General features: G+C 31.7%; 2 protein-coding genes across 2 annotated transcripts; both read left to right on the top strand.

The window, feature by feature from the left end:
• Window positions 1-388: 388 nt before the first annotated feature.
• On the top strand, window positions 389-1,282 carry LOC130012413 (multiple epidermal growth factor-like domains protein 10; the record flags this gene model as incomplete). The annotated part of the gene is made up of 1 exon (XM_056100286.1): window positions 389-1,282. A coding segment is annotated over one exon (894 nt), but the record flags the coding sequence as incomplete, so codon positions are not given.
• Window positions 1,283-4,834: 3,552 nt separating this feature from the next.
• On the top strand, window positions 4,835-13,675 carry LOC130012427 (receptor-type tyrosine-protein phosphatase alpha-like). The gene is made up of 12 exons (XM_056100364.1): window positions 4,835-4,976; window positions 5,466-5,588; window positions 5,706-5,857; window positions 6,059-6,194; window positions 7,534-7,683; window positions 7,907-8,006; window positions 8,502-8,575; window positions 8,690-8,824; window positions 9,499-9,627; window positions 9,966-10,120; window positions 10,845-10,980; window positions 11,310-13,675. Exons 1-12 carry the CDS (start codon window positions 4,914-4,916, stop codon window positions 11,382-11,384), a joined length of 1,428 nt encoding a protein of 475 aa, XP_055956339.1. The 5' UTR covers window positions 4,835-4,913; the 3' UTR covers window positions 11,385-13,675.
• The last annotated feature ends 1,330 nt before the right edge of the window (window positions 13,676-15,005 follow it).

Raw genomic sequence — 15,005 nt, 5'->3', positions numbered from 1 at the left:
CAATATCTGTAATAAAGATGATGGATATTGTACTTGTAAATCTGGATTTTCTGGTAATAAATGTGCTTCATGTAAACAAAGTAAATATGGTACAAACTGTCAACAGAGCTGTAGTGATGGCTGTAGAAATAATTATTGTTATAGATATACTGGTGACTGTACACAAGGGTGTAATAGAGGAAGATTTTCATCAAACTGTGGATCAACATGTATAACTACTTACTGTTTAGGTAGCTGTGATAAGAATACAGGACAGTGTTCTACGTGTAGACTTGGTTACCATGGTACCAACTGTCAACAAAGATGCAGTGGTGGTTGTATACAATATTACTGCAATAAAGATACTGGTGACTGTTTAGGTGGTTGTATCAGAGGAAGATATTCGCCAAACTGTGGGTCAACATGTGAAGTAACTAACTGTAAAGGTAACTGTAACAGGAATACAGGACAATGTTCTAGCTGTATACCAGGTTGGTATGGTACAAACTGTGAAACTAGATGTTCTAGTAATTGTACTGAAGAATGTAATAAATCAACAGGTAGATGTGCAGAATGTAAACCAGGAATATTTGGTGATGATTGTAATAAACCATGTCCTGTTGACTGTCTTGCTACTTGTACCAGGAACGATGGTAAATGTAATAGATGTAAACCTAATACAGTTGGTCTATATTGTAATTCTACATGTGGTGCTGAATGTCTACCAATTCCAGATGGGACTCAAGAAACATGTAATAGAGATGGTAGATGTAGTGAATGTATTATAGGAAGATATGGTGATGGATGTGATCAGCACTGTAGTACAACATGTGATGGTAGATGTGAACGACACGGTGGCAAATGTGATAGATGCATTACAGGAAAACATGGTGATGGATGTGATAAGATCTGTAGTACAACCTGTAAAGATGGGTGCGATAGAACAAGGGCTACATGTAATACCTGTTTTAAAGGTATAAGCGGAGATAAGTGTGATGAGAACTGTAATGAAAATTGTACTGTTTGCAATCAGTATGATATCAACAACTGTTCACAATGTAAAGATGGAAAATATTATGGAACATCATGCAATTACCCGTGTAGTTCTAACTGTAAATATAGCTTATGTTCTCAGATGGATGGGGCTTGTTCTGTTGGTTGTGTGGAGGGTAAAACGGGACAACATTGCTCTGAAAGTAAGATTTGTTTATGTATCATTTGCATTTATTTTGATCAAAATCTATTACCACATGTAAGCTTAGGTTTTTATTTGACTAATAGAATAATCGATATTGTTAGGTAGCGTTGAAGTTAAAACGGGGCTACTTAGCCCTAAACGTAAGACATGTTTACTTATAATTTTCGTTTAATTTGACCAAATTCATTTGACCAAAAGCGCAATCGATATAAGGAGGCGATATAAGGAGGCGATATTAGGGGCCCCCAAATTTCTTCTAAAACAATCTTTTAATAAAGGGTATTGAAATTTATGATTTTATGATTGTTTTGTATTATGTTGTATATGTTTGTGCAACATACATCTATCTATCTATCTATCTATCTATCTATATATCTACCACAGTGACATACAAATTTCATGCCCCCTTTCCACTGTTGATGCAAGGGGGCCCTTTCACGCTTAATCTGTTTCTGGTTGGATTAATGTTTTAAGAAAGATGTCCAGACTGGTGGGATAAAAGGAAGTCCACCAATGTCTTACAATAGACTCTGCGTTAAGCTTGCAGGTGCTATTTGAGTATGAGCGTAGACAAAATTTCGAGATGGTCACGTAGAAAAACGATGATCAAATTCATGTTCCTCGTGATCGCGTCCTCAATTAAAAAATCCTCTGAACAATTATATGAATTATTTCAGATTGTACTTGGGGATTTTATGGTGAGAATTGTAACAGAACCTGTGGAAATTGTGCTCAGAATGCATCATGTGCGATAACCAGAGGAAGTTGTGGTTTAGTTGGATGTATAGAAGGTTATACAGGAGATAAATGTCAGGAGGAAAGTAAGAGAAAAACAATATTCTATAAAGTCAAATATCGATATAATAATATAGAAATATGTATGCTTTATATCATTAATTTTAATACCACTGCTATGGAAACCAGAGAATTACTAAAGTATTATTGTAAAGGAACGACTAATTTTGATATGCTGCTTTAAAAAAACCCATCAACATGAGGCCTATAATATTGCCATTGAAAGTAAGCAGGAAGTATATATTATCCTTTATCCGCTATGTGTTAAGGAAGTTTTTGCTTTTAATAATAACTTGCTGTGGTTTTTTTTAATATTAATCAGTCCACGTTGATAATAACAATTTGACAAACACTGTATTTTCCTTACAGTTAAGAAAGGTGAATATTAGAAACACGATATCCGAAATGCTATTAATGACATAATAAAACACTTTCCCTATATATCAATTTATATAACTATATTTTAGAGAATCCTGATTCGGTTGTGCTACCTGCTGTTGCATCTGTTATTATTGTTATTATTGGTGTTTTACTTATTGTTGTTGTGGTTGTTATGTTGAGAAGGTAAGCATAACATAGTTCAGCTTTAAACATAAACCATAACATTTATAGACCATTGCATATCGTTCTGCATGAGTGTATTCATAGTGACTTGTTGATATAATATAATTTAACTATATAGTATTGTTGGGCGTCATATAAGAGGTACAGATGCTTATTGTTTCTTGAACACACGAGACAACGTTAGTCTATTTCACACGATAATATCTGAAATGTAATTTTATGAGTATGAACTTTTTTGTTTCCATGTTATTTTATTAGTCATAGTCAGTAAGAAAAAGATGATATCAATATTCTGTAAAATAGCTTTAAATTAAAGCGACATGCTCATGTTTTGAACTGTTGGTAATTTAAATATATATTACAGAAACAGGAGAAATGGTAATGTACCGGTACCAGCTTCTAAAGATAATGAATATGAAAATTTCAATTTGAAGAAATCGGATATTAAATACATTTCTCCAGGTAATTCAGGGTACAACCCCAAATTAATTTTTGGCATTCAAAACGCAAAACACAATTTAAAAGCAACTTTATAGTTAAATCCCAACTTGGTAGTATTCTGTAAATTAATTTTATTTCCCACCCCCATTTCAGCCCTGCAAACGATTCTAACGCCCCTTCTCTTTAAAATTAACCAAACTAAATAAATAAAATATAACTTTTACTAACATTCGGTTAATGTGAAACATAAAAGATTCTTATTGCAGTGGCTGTTTGATAGTTACACCCCTCCTCACCCCCAACAAACACACACACATTCGCACATATAAATTCATATATATATTTGAAAGCGTGAAAATCCACTTGCTATCTCTCCATCTTGTCTAAATTTCTTATATGATTCTATTTCTCATATTATAGAACAAGTCATAGATAATGGAGAATCTGCTTATGTTAATGATGCCAGATCAGATGTTTATGTTAATGATGCCAGATCAGATGTTTATGTTAATGATGCTAGACCAGATGTTTATGTTAATGATGCTAGACCAGATGTTTATGAAAACATCCAAATTACACGATCCAAAACTTGTATCGATCTGAAGGATTTGTGGGAAACCATTCAAAGAAAGAAACAAGATGAATCTTTTAAACCAGAATATCAGGTAAATCAAATACTTTGTTGAATACAGTATTATATTATTATATCAGTTCAAATTGATATCCTCTTGCTTTCATCCACTATTTTACCTTTTATTATATATTATAAACTCTTGTTTGCATTACCTGTCCCATATGGTTTAAGGTTAAGGTGTACATAATCGGGCAGAGCAAATGATAATTAATGAAATTCATTACACACAAAAACAGCTTTTTATATCGATTCTGTTGTTATAATTACATTACTTTGCAAAATAATCTAGTTACATTACTTAATATTATAATCAAGTTATATTTCTTGAAAACATTATAATCTAAATATATTATTTTACAATATAATCCAGTTATATTACTTTACAATAATATTTATTTATAAGAAACTTCCGAAAGACCTGTGTTCACCAGTTGATGTTTGTCTGAACGATGTTAATCGACCTAAAAATAGATACATGAATATATGTGCTTGTAAGTCGCCATTTATATAACATTTAGTACACTTTAAAATGTTAGATAAAATGTTTTTCATTTTAAAAATGTCCATTTATGGCTATCAGTTCATTAAGAATTAAATAAACTTATGCGTTCTACTAATTGTACTATATTTAAAATTAAAATAGAGTTTTTTCTTGGGATCTTGGGGTGTATCAAACGACAAACGGGCTCTATTTAATGAATAGAAATATTGAATATTTCAGTTGATCACGCAAGGGTGAAGCTAGATATTGAAAATGATGATCCCACTTCAGATTATGTCAACGCCTGTTATATTACTGTAAGATAAACATCAATTTCTTTTTCTACCTTAAGGTAAAATATATAAATTTCAATATGTAATTTGGGCTTATTTATAGATCCATGGAAAAAGTATTATACACTTATTGTGCTAAATATTTGCTTATACCGCCAGTAATTTTTTTATTTAAATTTTGTAGGGGTATAAAAATGTTAAGAATAAGTACATCGCTTCACAAGGTAGTCAATTATTATTATTTATGAGTTAATTGCTTCATTGTCAATTCTTTATTATTATAATGAATATATTATAACGTATAGACATTTTTAGTTAGGTGATACATGTAAACCTCATATTGTATCTGCTAATATAAAGTGGACTTTATGTCTTAAACGATACTTTCACCATGTTTCTTTTCTAATACCACTGCTAAAATCGCATAGTTTTAATTTGTATTCAGTGTTATAAATTTCACATTGATCTATATAATGGTATATATAATACTTAGGTCCTAATGAAGTTAACATCAATGAGTTTGTCAGGATGCTTTGGGATGTTAAAACTGGAAAGATTGCCATGGTTACTAATCTACAAGAAGTCGGTGGAGTAAGTTGTATCTTAAAAGGATAGTCCATAGCAGTTGTCAGTCGGTGTTACAAATAGATGCGGAAATTATTATATCTAATGTATGAAGAATCTAATACAAAATGATCTCATTGCTGCAAATATAAAATTAAAGACATTATCGTACATGTGTATTGTTCTAGGAATAATTACCCATCATTATAATGGTTCATGTCTGCGTTGACCCAATCTATCGTTACAAGCTTCAAAAGTATCAATAACAACTATCTTAGATTACGATAATATTCCCCAATAATTTAGATGATTCATGATCACATTTTCCCGAATAAATATTGTGCGACACCTCCCATTCAGTCTAGACTGAGAGTTATTTCCTTCTTATATTTGTATTTTGTAATTAGAAACTTCTTTTGTTGATATAATAATGTCGATTTTTTGTTGGATAATATCAAATTAAATGCAACACAAAAACAGAAATATCATACTTTAACATATTGTCTTTACTAACAGATGAAATGTTTAAAATACTGGCCATCAAGTGGCAAGGTAAAGACTTTCAGAAAGATAAAAATTGAACTGATTGAAGAGGATGTATTGGCTCATTTTACTATTAGGACATTAAAAATAACGAAAGTAAGTAAGCTGTATTACTAAAATATGATATCCATAATAAGACAATTTAATCGTCAATAAACTTTGTTGTAGGTAAAATATATATATTAATTAAGAATTAAACCTCGTTTTATACAGGATGAATGTGGATCCCGGACAATTAAACAATACCATTATACATCATGGCCTGATAAAGGTGTTCCGATTGATATGGCGTCATTAGTAGAATTCAGAAACAAGGTTAACAAATCAAGAACACGCCATCCAGGACCATTAGTTGTACATTGCAGGTTGGTTGGGTTTTTTACGTGTGTTGGAGAGTTACTTCTGTAACAAAGTTTGTGAATTTGAATATTATGTTCTGAAATGAAATACGACATATTTTTTAATATAAGAACATATTTCATTATCATATCTTATTGCAATGTACATACAACGTCTGCTAAAGGTGAGATATTAATAATTATAGTGGTCTGTTCCATGTTTTTCAGTGCTGGTATTGGACGAACAGGAACATTCTTAGCTTTAGATTATCTGATAGAAGAAGGTAAAGCTGAAGGTTCTGTTGATGTTTTTAAATGTATTTCACAGATGAGAAGAGAAAGAGTAAATATGGTTCAAACTAATGTAAGTTGAAGATTATAAAGTAAATGTACAAACTCAGATCAAATATGATATACTGTGATATAGTTACTCAGTTCAAAGATAAGTTTAAATAAAGACTTCAGCTGACAAAATATATGACTCAATCTCCGTTTGTTTCCTTTACTCTTCTACTGTCTCACTAACAACTCGCCTGTTTATACCATTAAACCTTATATTTACAAACTCAGATCAAATATGATATACTGTGATATAGTTACTCAGTTCAAAGATAAGTTTAAATAAAGACTTCAGCTGACAAAATATATGACTCAATCTCCGTTTGTTTCCTTTACTCTTCTACTGTCTCACTAACAACTCGCCTGTTTATACCATTAAACCTTATATAAGGTGAATACATTTAAACTATTTATAACTGTAATTAAAATCCCACGTTGACATCATTAGACTATATAAAGAGAGAGAGGAGAGAGAGAGAGAGAGAGAGAGTGAGAGATGGGATTTAACGTCCACTCGACACAAACTAGGTCATTTCGGGACTAACATATGGTTTAATTTTATTTTAATAATTCGCTTGCGCGTAGGGGTCTTTAGCAGTGGGAGGAAACCGGAGGACCCGCAGAAAAACCACGAGGTTGGACAGGCGACCCAACTCCTTGTCACGCACAACTGGGGATTCGAAACCACGCCAGTTGACTCAATGACAGGCCTCATGATACAGCTCGCACGTGCTAACCATTCGGCCATCCAACCCCCCAAACTATATAAAATGAATGCATTTAAACTATTTAACAATACAAGATGTAATGAAATTTAAATTACTTAATATTAAGTACTTGACAATGACGGTTAGTCATTAAGTAAGTGAGATCATTTCTGTCAATAAGGAGTGTGACTTAGAGATAATAAAGCTTGGACACAATGATATGTCATATCGTTTACGATGTTTCTTCACATGCAAGTTAAGGACAACAGACTAATTATTCAGATATTGACTGTTTGTCATTAAGTAAGCAATAAAGGATGTAGATTATTTCTGTCAAATACAATTTTAGCTTAAAGACTATCCAGTACGGTGTTTCGCACAAGCTAAATAATTAATTTAGTTGATAAACTTTATAAGGTAGAAATAGTATATATGATTCTAAACGAATCTAACTTTCCTATAATAAATCAACGTTACTAATCTCCAATCGTTTAGTTCAAGCCACACCCTGGTCAGACAGAAATACAATTACTTCTTATTCTATTTAAGATAGATATGGCGACATATATAAAGTACATGTATCGTGTTTCTCATTTACTATGCATATGTATTCTGTCGATTTTCTAGGATTTTAATGTTCTTGATAAATTTTTCCAGGATCAGTATGTATTTCTACATGAAGCTATATTAGAATGGTATATAGCTGGTGATACTACTACGACTGTTACATCTTATCAAGGTGTTTATCAAGATCTTCTTAAAGTTAAACAAAGTTCTGGTAAATGTGAACTAGAAGAAAAGTTTGAAGTAAGTTATGGAATATTCCCCCACTTCCGTTATGTCCGTTTATACATAATAAAGGGGACTAACAAACATGGGTAGATATCGAATATCAAAAGTATATATTTTATAATGTTTGTATGGGGGAAGAAACTATATGATAATAACTAAAGCTTCCAGCAACATGAAATGAAATGGAAGTTAGTCTGGCAATGGATTATGTGCAATTATAGACTATTCTCTATTGTAGATGATGAACCAGGTTTGTCCGAAATATACAGACGCTGATTATTCTACAGCTTTACTGAGAGAAAATCGAAACAAAAATCGAATAGGAACAATATTGGCTTGTACGTAGTGCTGTTTTATTTCTATTAGAAAGGGGAGTTAACTTTCATTACTATCGAGATTAAAATATGGTAGATTATTTTATTCAATCACTTGCTTGTACGCAGGGGTCTTTCGGGGCCAGTGGAAATAATCAGAGAAAACCTACCTAATTAGGCTGCTGGAAAAAAAAACACATTGTAAAGAACAAGTACAAAACTGTGAACAATTCCATAATCTTACAGATATAACAGCGCGGCCTGATGATATACGAGTATAACGAAAGGTTCAGACAACCCTGTTATAACGAAAGGTTCAGACAACCCTGTTATATTGATAGTTATACCCTTTGCATAACAAAACATTGGATGAATATTAATACCGAAAAACTTTAATCTGCCAAACTTTGTGTTCCAAATCAGCCCAATTGTTATTTTACTTAAAATAAAGAAACTTAAATGAAGTCTAAAAAATATTTTAATCGTGTTACACATACACGTATTGTATATTTTTTACAGATGAAAAGGCTCGACCATATTTGTCAATAACAGTCCCGAATACAACAGATTACATAAATGCAGTTTATATACCAGTAAGTAATGTTTCTGATCTTTTATAGTTTACACTAGTTTTAGATAGGATCATTATTGCTGAGCTATATTTTCTAAGGTGGTTAATGTATATTTTAACACAACTTCATTTGTAGAGCTACAGAAGGAAACGAGCTTATATTTTGACCCAGACACCATTACCTAATACTGTTATAGATTTCTGGAGAATGGTTATACAAACAGAATCTCAAACAATCGTTGACCTTGATTATGGACAGAATAAAAATAAGGTAAAATTGGACATAATTTAAAATTAGTTATAGTTGGGGGTGCTCGATTGTCAGTCCGTAACGTCCCGAATTGACAAAATTGCAATCAAGTGATATGGAATACAGCCCTTTCACAGTTCTGCCAGTCCCGGTAGTTGAGGTGGTGTGAGTAGAATCGTGGCGTATTTTAAGTAACAAATATGTTTCAGTTGTCATGATTGGTTGAGATATTTTTTATGCAGTCGGCACATGCGTTGTACTCCCAATTTCTCCTCCTTTTGGCTCGATTGACACTATTTTTGGAATTGAGAAAATTCAATTCCGGAAGGTTCAGTCAGTTATCCCCGTAGGGTCTCCCAATCTTTTCACCTTTTTGTAAGAGCTGGGTTTCAATTTAAAAAAGAAACAAAAAAAAACCTTCTCACAGGCGAATTACAGACATACAAGCAAAGTTCATATGACGTTCATGTTTTTAGCCGTCAGAGATGGCTATCGAATGTGTATGCCCTTATGGTAAGATTCTTCATATATCGTCTAATATTCAAGACATCAAGTCGTAAATAGTATTGTCCAAGGTAAGATTGATTAAACCAGAGTAAATAAATATCATCCTGAAAGAAAGATGTCATAACTATGTTATATCTGTTTAGGATGTTTATATGCATATTATAGAGTTTGTAACTATATCTATTCAGGGTGTTGGTCAGTATCTACCAAGAGATAAACCACTAAACTGTGAACCCTTTACTATAACTAAAACAGAAGAAATACAACAGGAATTTTATACAATTATAACATGTCAGGTTACAAGTACTTCACAAGATGTAAGTTGATTATTGTAACGGCTTTATTCAATCAACTATTTTTATTTGTATCTGGGAAGTTATTCTGTTTTAGAAATTCTTGTTGTAGTCTATACTATTCATTAAGATTTGCTTTATTGTCGTTTGCTTCGTTGCAAGAGGCGTCGTACTAAATAGAATTGCTAATTATGTGGCTAAGTATACGCGAAAGACCCCTAAAGTGTTAATCAGCGATCTCAACAACTCTTTGGGATGATATGATATTATTTACTTTATTTTGACAATAAGGTTCTTATTATTGACAATGGTTCATTCACACTAACTGTGACTCTTAACTTATCTATGTTTATAATATACAGAATAACTTAGACCAAACGGTTAGAATCTACCAGTGTACATTTTGGAAAGGCCGAGACAACACACCCAAATCATCCAGTCCCCTTTTCACCCTGTTGGAACACATTCAGACATGGAAATATGATCAAACAGAAAACCCAATTATTGTACACTGTCGGTAAGTTAAAATATAAATGTTACAAGTATGAATATAACCATAGTAAGCCTTATCCCCGTGTTTTTTTATTATGAATTTTTTAACTAAATGAAAAATACCAACGTTGTAACACAAAACGCTTTAGATTTATATACCGCGTTTTAAAACACACCCTAACGTTTAAACCCTATTGCAGATCTGTATCTAAAACACCCAAGAGAGAAGACCTGGATAAATCTCTCAAAACCCCTGTGAAACATCGGAAAAATTATTCAATAAAACATTGCTTTTAAAAAAAGATAAGATTTTAGTACATCTATGACTGCAATTGTGTGTTGCTACTAGTAAATATATATGTGTATATATTTCTGTAATTTTGTTTTATATGGACAGGGGCATACTCTATTGTTGATTACTGCGTCTGATTGGTATTGAGAATCTTGGTCTTCATTTCGTTCACGTGCAATTGTATTTTGTTTACATGTTTAAGTATCTGACAATATGTTTGTTTATGTTTACATATTGGAGCTAATTGTCATTTTGAGCAGACGGGTCCGTTCAGTTAACAAACTGCATTGATACATATTTTCTCTGTTAATTTTGCTTAACGGCACCCCAATATACACAGATTACTAACGGGAGGACGCAATGATTTATAGATTACTAACAATTGGACGTCATAGAAACACCCTTGAACTGTTTTAATCATAGTTTTTAACATAATATAAATATCATATTTGTTTAGAACTGGTGTGGACAAGGGGGGATTACTCTGTGTTCTGGCAGCCATCTTAGAAAGATCAACCATAGAACAAGACGTCAGTGTGTTACAGACTATAATACAGCTTCGAGTATCCAGACCACAGATTATTACTTGTTATGTGAGTAACCACACGCTTTTCACTTATATTAAGCCGTTTTTTTAAAAAAAAAATATATATATGCTAATGTGTACATAGGTATGTTCCTCTAATATTTCCCTTGCTTGCACTATTACACTAATGCGTCACGTGTATTTATGAATTAAGGATAATCAGAAGTCCTATTTCCTGTATGTTAACGCCAACAACCCTCTGTTGATGAATTATTTTGTATCAGTCAAAATTAATCACCTTATCAAGTGTATTAAAAAGCATTTTAACTTTATTTATAAATTTTAATCTGTATCACTGTAACAGTCTAATTTATTGCTGGTTATATTTACTTTCAGGAACAAGTGAAATTTTGTTTCGATGCTATTGGTAATTATCTGGATCATTTCTCAATGTATGCCAATTCTTGTTGATTGTAAGTTATAATATACATCGTATTATTATGAAACTTGATAATGTTATTGTTACATTTGATATTAGACAGGTAATTTTTCAAAAATCTGCATTTATAAATAGCTTATATTACTAGGTACGGTATTCGTTATAATATTTTACAGAAGGAGTGAGGTTATCATCATTGGCGTATAGACGTCACAAAGAATAGGGTTGTATATTAATATAAGTTAGAATGACAGTAATAATTGTTGCATTTCTATACCGCAAGATTTCAAATTAATATATGCTCTCTGAGCGTATAGATTCCTTTAATTAGGTTTCATCTCATGTGTTTGTTGCTATTGGTAATTAGGCATAGTCGTAAAATTAGAAATACAGTATGATAAGTATTTGACATCAAATATAATAAAATCGAAACTTTTATTATTCGTATTTTTGTTTGTTTTGTTTGCTTATTATTAGTTAACTACAATTTGTATATTTAATCCATTCATTCTTTTCGTTATATTTATATTTTTATACTATTAATATACAATAACTATGTTTTTCATATTTATGTTTGTGCTGTTTGTTTTTTTTATCTGTTAACTACATTGGTATATTTACTTTATTTATTCGTTACGTCATAATGTTTATATTTTTATAATTACATTATTGTCATATCCAAATTATCAGAAAACCCCCAATATTATATTTTCTAAAACTATTAACTTTAAAAACATTTTATAGTAACGTATTTCGGATTGTAAATCTAAAAATACGAGCGGTGACATTTAACAGCATCACGAGTTGGCATACTTCCATCCTTTCAAAACTGTTTTTCGGTGACTTATTTTTACTGTGTTGTAATTAGTATAATAATTCTATACAATTAAATCAACACTTTAATTATTCGTACTTTTGTTTGCTTAGTATGTAACTACAATTTATTTATTGGGTACGTCATAGTTTTATCTTTATAGTATTAAAAAGACATTAATTTCGAATAAGAGGATATAATTATTTGACTATCAGAAGTCATATCCAAATTATCTAGAAAGCCCCAAAATATTTTCTTAAACTATAAACTTTAAAAATATTTTGTGGGGACGTATTTCGCATTGTAAATCTAAAATTACGACGTGTAACATGTAACGTCATTACGTGTTGGCATATTTCAAGCTTTTTAAAACTGATTTTCTGTGACCTGTTTTTATTTTGTTGTTAGTATAATAATTATATAAAATATTATTTGTCAATTCTTTGTATTATATCACGTTAAAGTTTTTCTTCATATGTTTATAATATGTTTTTGCGTAAAGTTTTATGTTATATATTTTATTGCCGAATTATAATATTTTCTAAATTATATTTTCATATTTTCGCTGTAAATTTTCTATTAATATCTGTAATATATGTTTTAATCGTTTTGTACGCCTCACTTAAATGGCTACGTTTACGTTAATTAATATTAACCAAATTGTTGTAACAATTTTAATATCTTAATCGTTTTTGTACAAGCTCGCTCTACTTTTTCTGCATTTTGCATGGCGACTGTTGTTGACGTGTGGTCTAGAATTGAATACGGTCGTTTGAAGAGACTGGTTTTGGTGAATAATCATAATTTAGGGCATAACAGAGTTTACAAGTTAACATCTGTGGGGTGCCGAAGTTTTTCTTAGCATTCGACTATCCCTCCTTCGACAATTCTTGGTTTAGTTCTTTTTATAGCCCTTTCACACAATTTTCTATGTAGGTTACTGTTTAAGATAACAGTCGGTTTAAGTTACAGATCACTCTTAATTTTCCCAAAGAAAAATATTCTAAGGATGAAAAATAGCCCGTTCACACAATTTTCTATGTAGGTTACTGTTTAAGATAACAGTCGGTTTAAGTTACAGATCACTCTTAATTTTCCCAAAGAAAAATATTCTAAGGATGAAAAATGATAAATGACTCTAAAAGGACAACATCAATAATATATGGTAAAACTCTTCACGTTTTTGACCCATCTGTGCATAACGTTTGAGAGGCGAAATTGGTGGTCTGCCTCCGTTTACTCGAATACATAATGAGACTTACCTCGCTTACGAAATAACGGGACTGTCCGTTAATTATAATGAATTACTTTAAAGAAAATATCCATTTAGTACAATGCTCAAAAGCCGTGAATATACTGAAAATATTCATTTAGTACAATGCGCAAAACCCGTGGATATACTATAGAAAGAATAAAGAAAATTGATTTTTATTATTCTACACATCAACTGATTGTTGCTTGTTTTGTGATTCATAATAAATTTTGCTTTATATTTTAATAAATAAGATATATTAAAAACGTCTCGTGTCGTCTTCATATTTTTTTAGCCTAAAAGATGCCTTCCTGGGTACAAACTGTGTGATTAGATGATATATTTGCACCATAACATTGGCGTGCACGTAAAAGAACCGTTGTCAGTTGGAATTCTATATAAGAGTAGGACGTAGCCTTGCTGTCCAAACAAAATTCCCTTTGTAGCACATTGCATGGCGTATATCGGTCTTCTTTACCCCATTTCATTTTATTCTCGAATATTATTCGTTATTCCAGATATGCAATATCACAGAAGCTAAATAAATAATTAAATGTTCAAAATAAAGTGCGACATGTATTATATTCACACAAAAAGTTGTCGGTGTAGATTGGTGCTCGCTCCAGTTCAGTTTGAGCATAATAACGTCTACACATCGATTATAACATGCAAATATTTCACATTTCATTCAATACTTTTAAAAACAAAATACAAAGGGAATTTTGACGCAACTTACAAGACCACGTTGTTTACATTTTAAATATATTAACAGAGAGATAAAAATTGCTTCGATTGAGTCCATTTTGTTGACTGTTCTGAGCATTATCAAATTGCTGAATGTTTTCGCATGGTGCGTATTGACTTAAATGATCTATGTGATTAATGTGTAAAAGTAGAGCAACTATACTACAAGAATAACTCTGTTATGTTAAGAGTTCATTGGCCGGCTTTGAAGTCACGTAAATAAATCACAATAAATACATACATTACATTAGATATGTGTAGCATTATTATGACCTTAGCATAATAATGGTTTCAAATTCGTAAATAAGTTTTATTAGGTAGGACAAAAAGGAAATTCTAGTGAAATAGATACTACATTCTGTAATTAAAAACAATTCATCTTTAAACAAAGTACAGGGATTGGCAAGTGCCGCCATTTCCTTCCTTTTATTTTTACCAAGAGCCAGCATTTACCATCTTTATGTAAAATAAATGAGTGGAATTTACCAGATATGATATCAGAGCTAGTTTTACAAATATGGAAATATGTTGTTTACATAGGAAATTGGTACATAGGAAGGAACAGGCCGGTCACAATTGTTGTAGAAGCCTTGTGTCGCAAGATTAGAAACCTCTTGCAAGCGAAAGTGAGAATCCGGTATCTCCACCATAATACAACCATGTACCTTTTAGGTCTTCTCAAATGTCAATGCACGGTCTTCGAATTTTGTCTGGGGGGTTGGGTTTCCGAATGGTTAAAACGTGCGCGCTGTATCATAAAGTCTGTCATTCAGTCAACTGGCGTAGTTTCGATTCGCCGGTTGTACGTGACAAGGAGTGTAGGGTCGCCTGTCCAACCTCGTG

This window comes from Patella vulgata, chromosome 4 (genome assembly GCF_932274485.2).
Source record: "Patella vulgata chromosome 4, xgPatVulg1.2, whole genome shotgun sequence".
In the NCBI taxonomy this organism is placed as follows: Eukaryota; Metazoa; Mollusca; class Gastropoda; family Patellidae; genus Patella; species Patella vulgata.
Note: the sequence above shows the minus strand (reverse complement) of the source record. Positions and strands in the feature narration are given on the sequence as shown.

Excerpts from the sequence above, each read along its gene's own strand:
- LOC130012427 (XM_056100364.1), top strand. The coding sequence starts at position 4,914 with ATGCTTTGGGATGTTAAAACTGGAAAGATTGCCATGGTTACTAATCTA. Across the intron at positions 7,684-7,906 it reads AACTAGAAGAAAAGTTTGAA|ATGATGAACCAGGTTTGTCC; the intron begins GTAAGTTATGGA and ends TCTCTATTGTAG. Across the intron at positions 8,007-8,501 it reads AATAGGAACAATATTGGCTT|ATGAAAAGGCTCGACCATAT; the intron begins GTACGTAGTGCT and ends TATTTTTTACAG.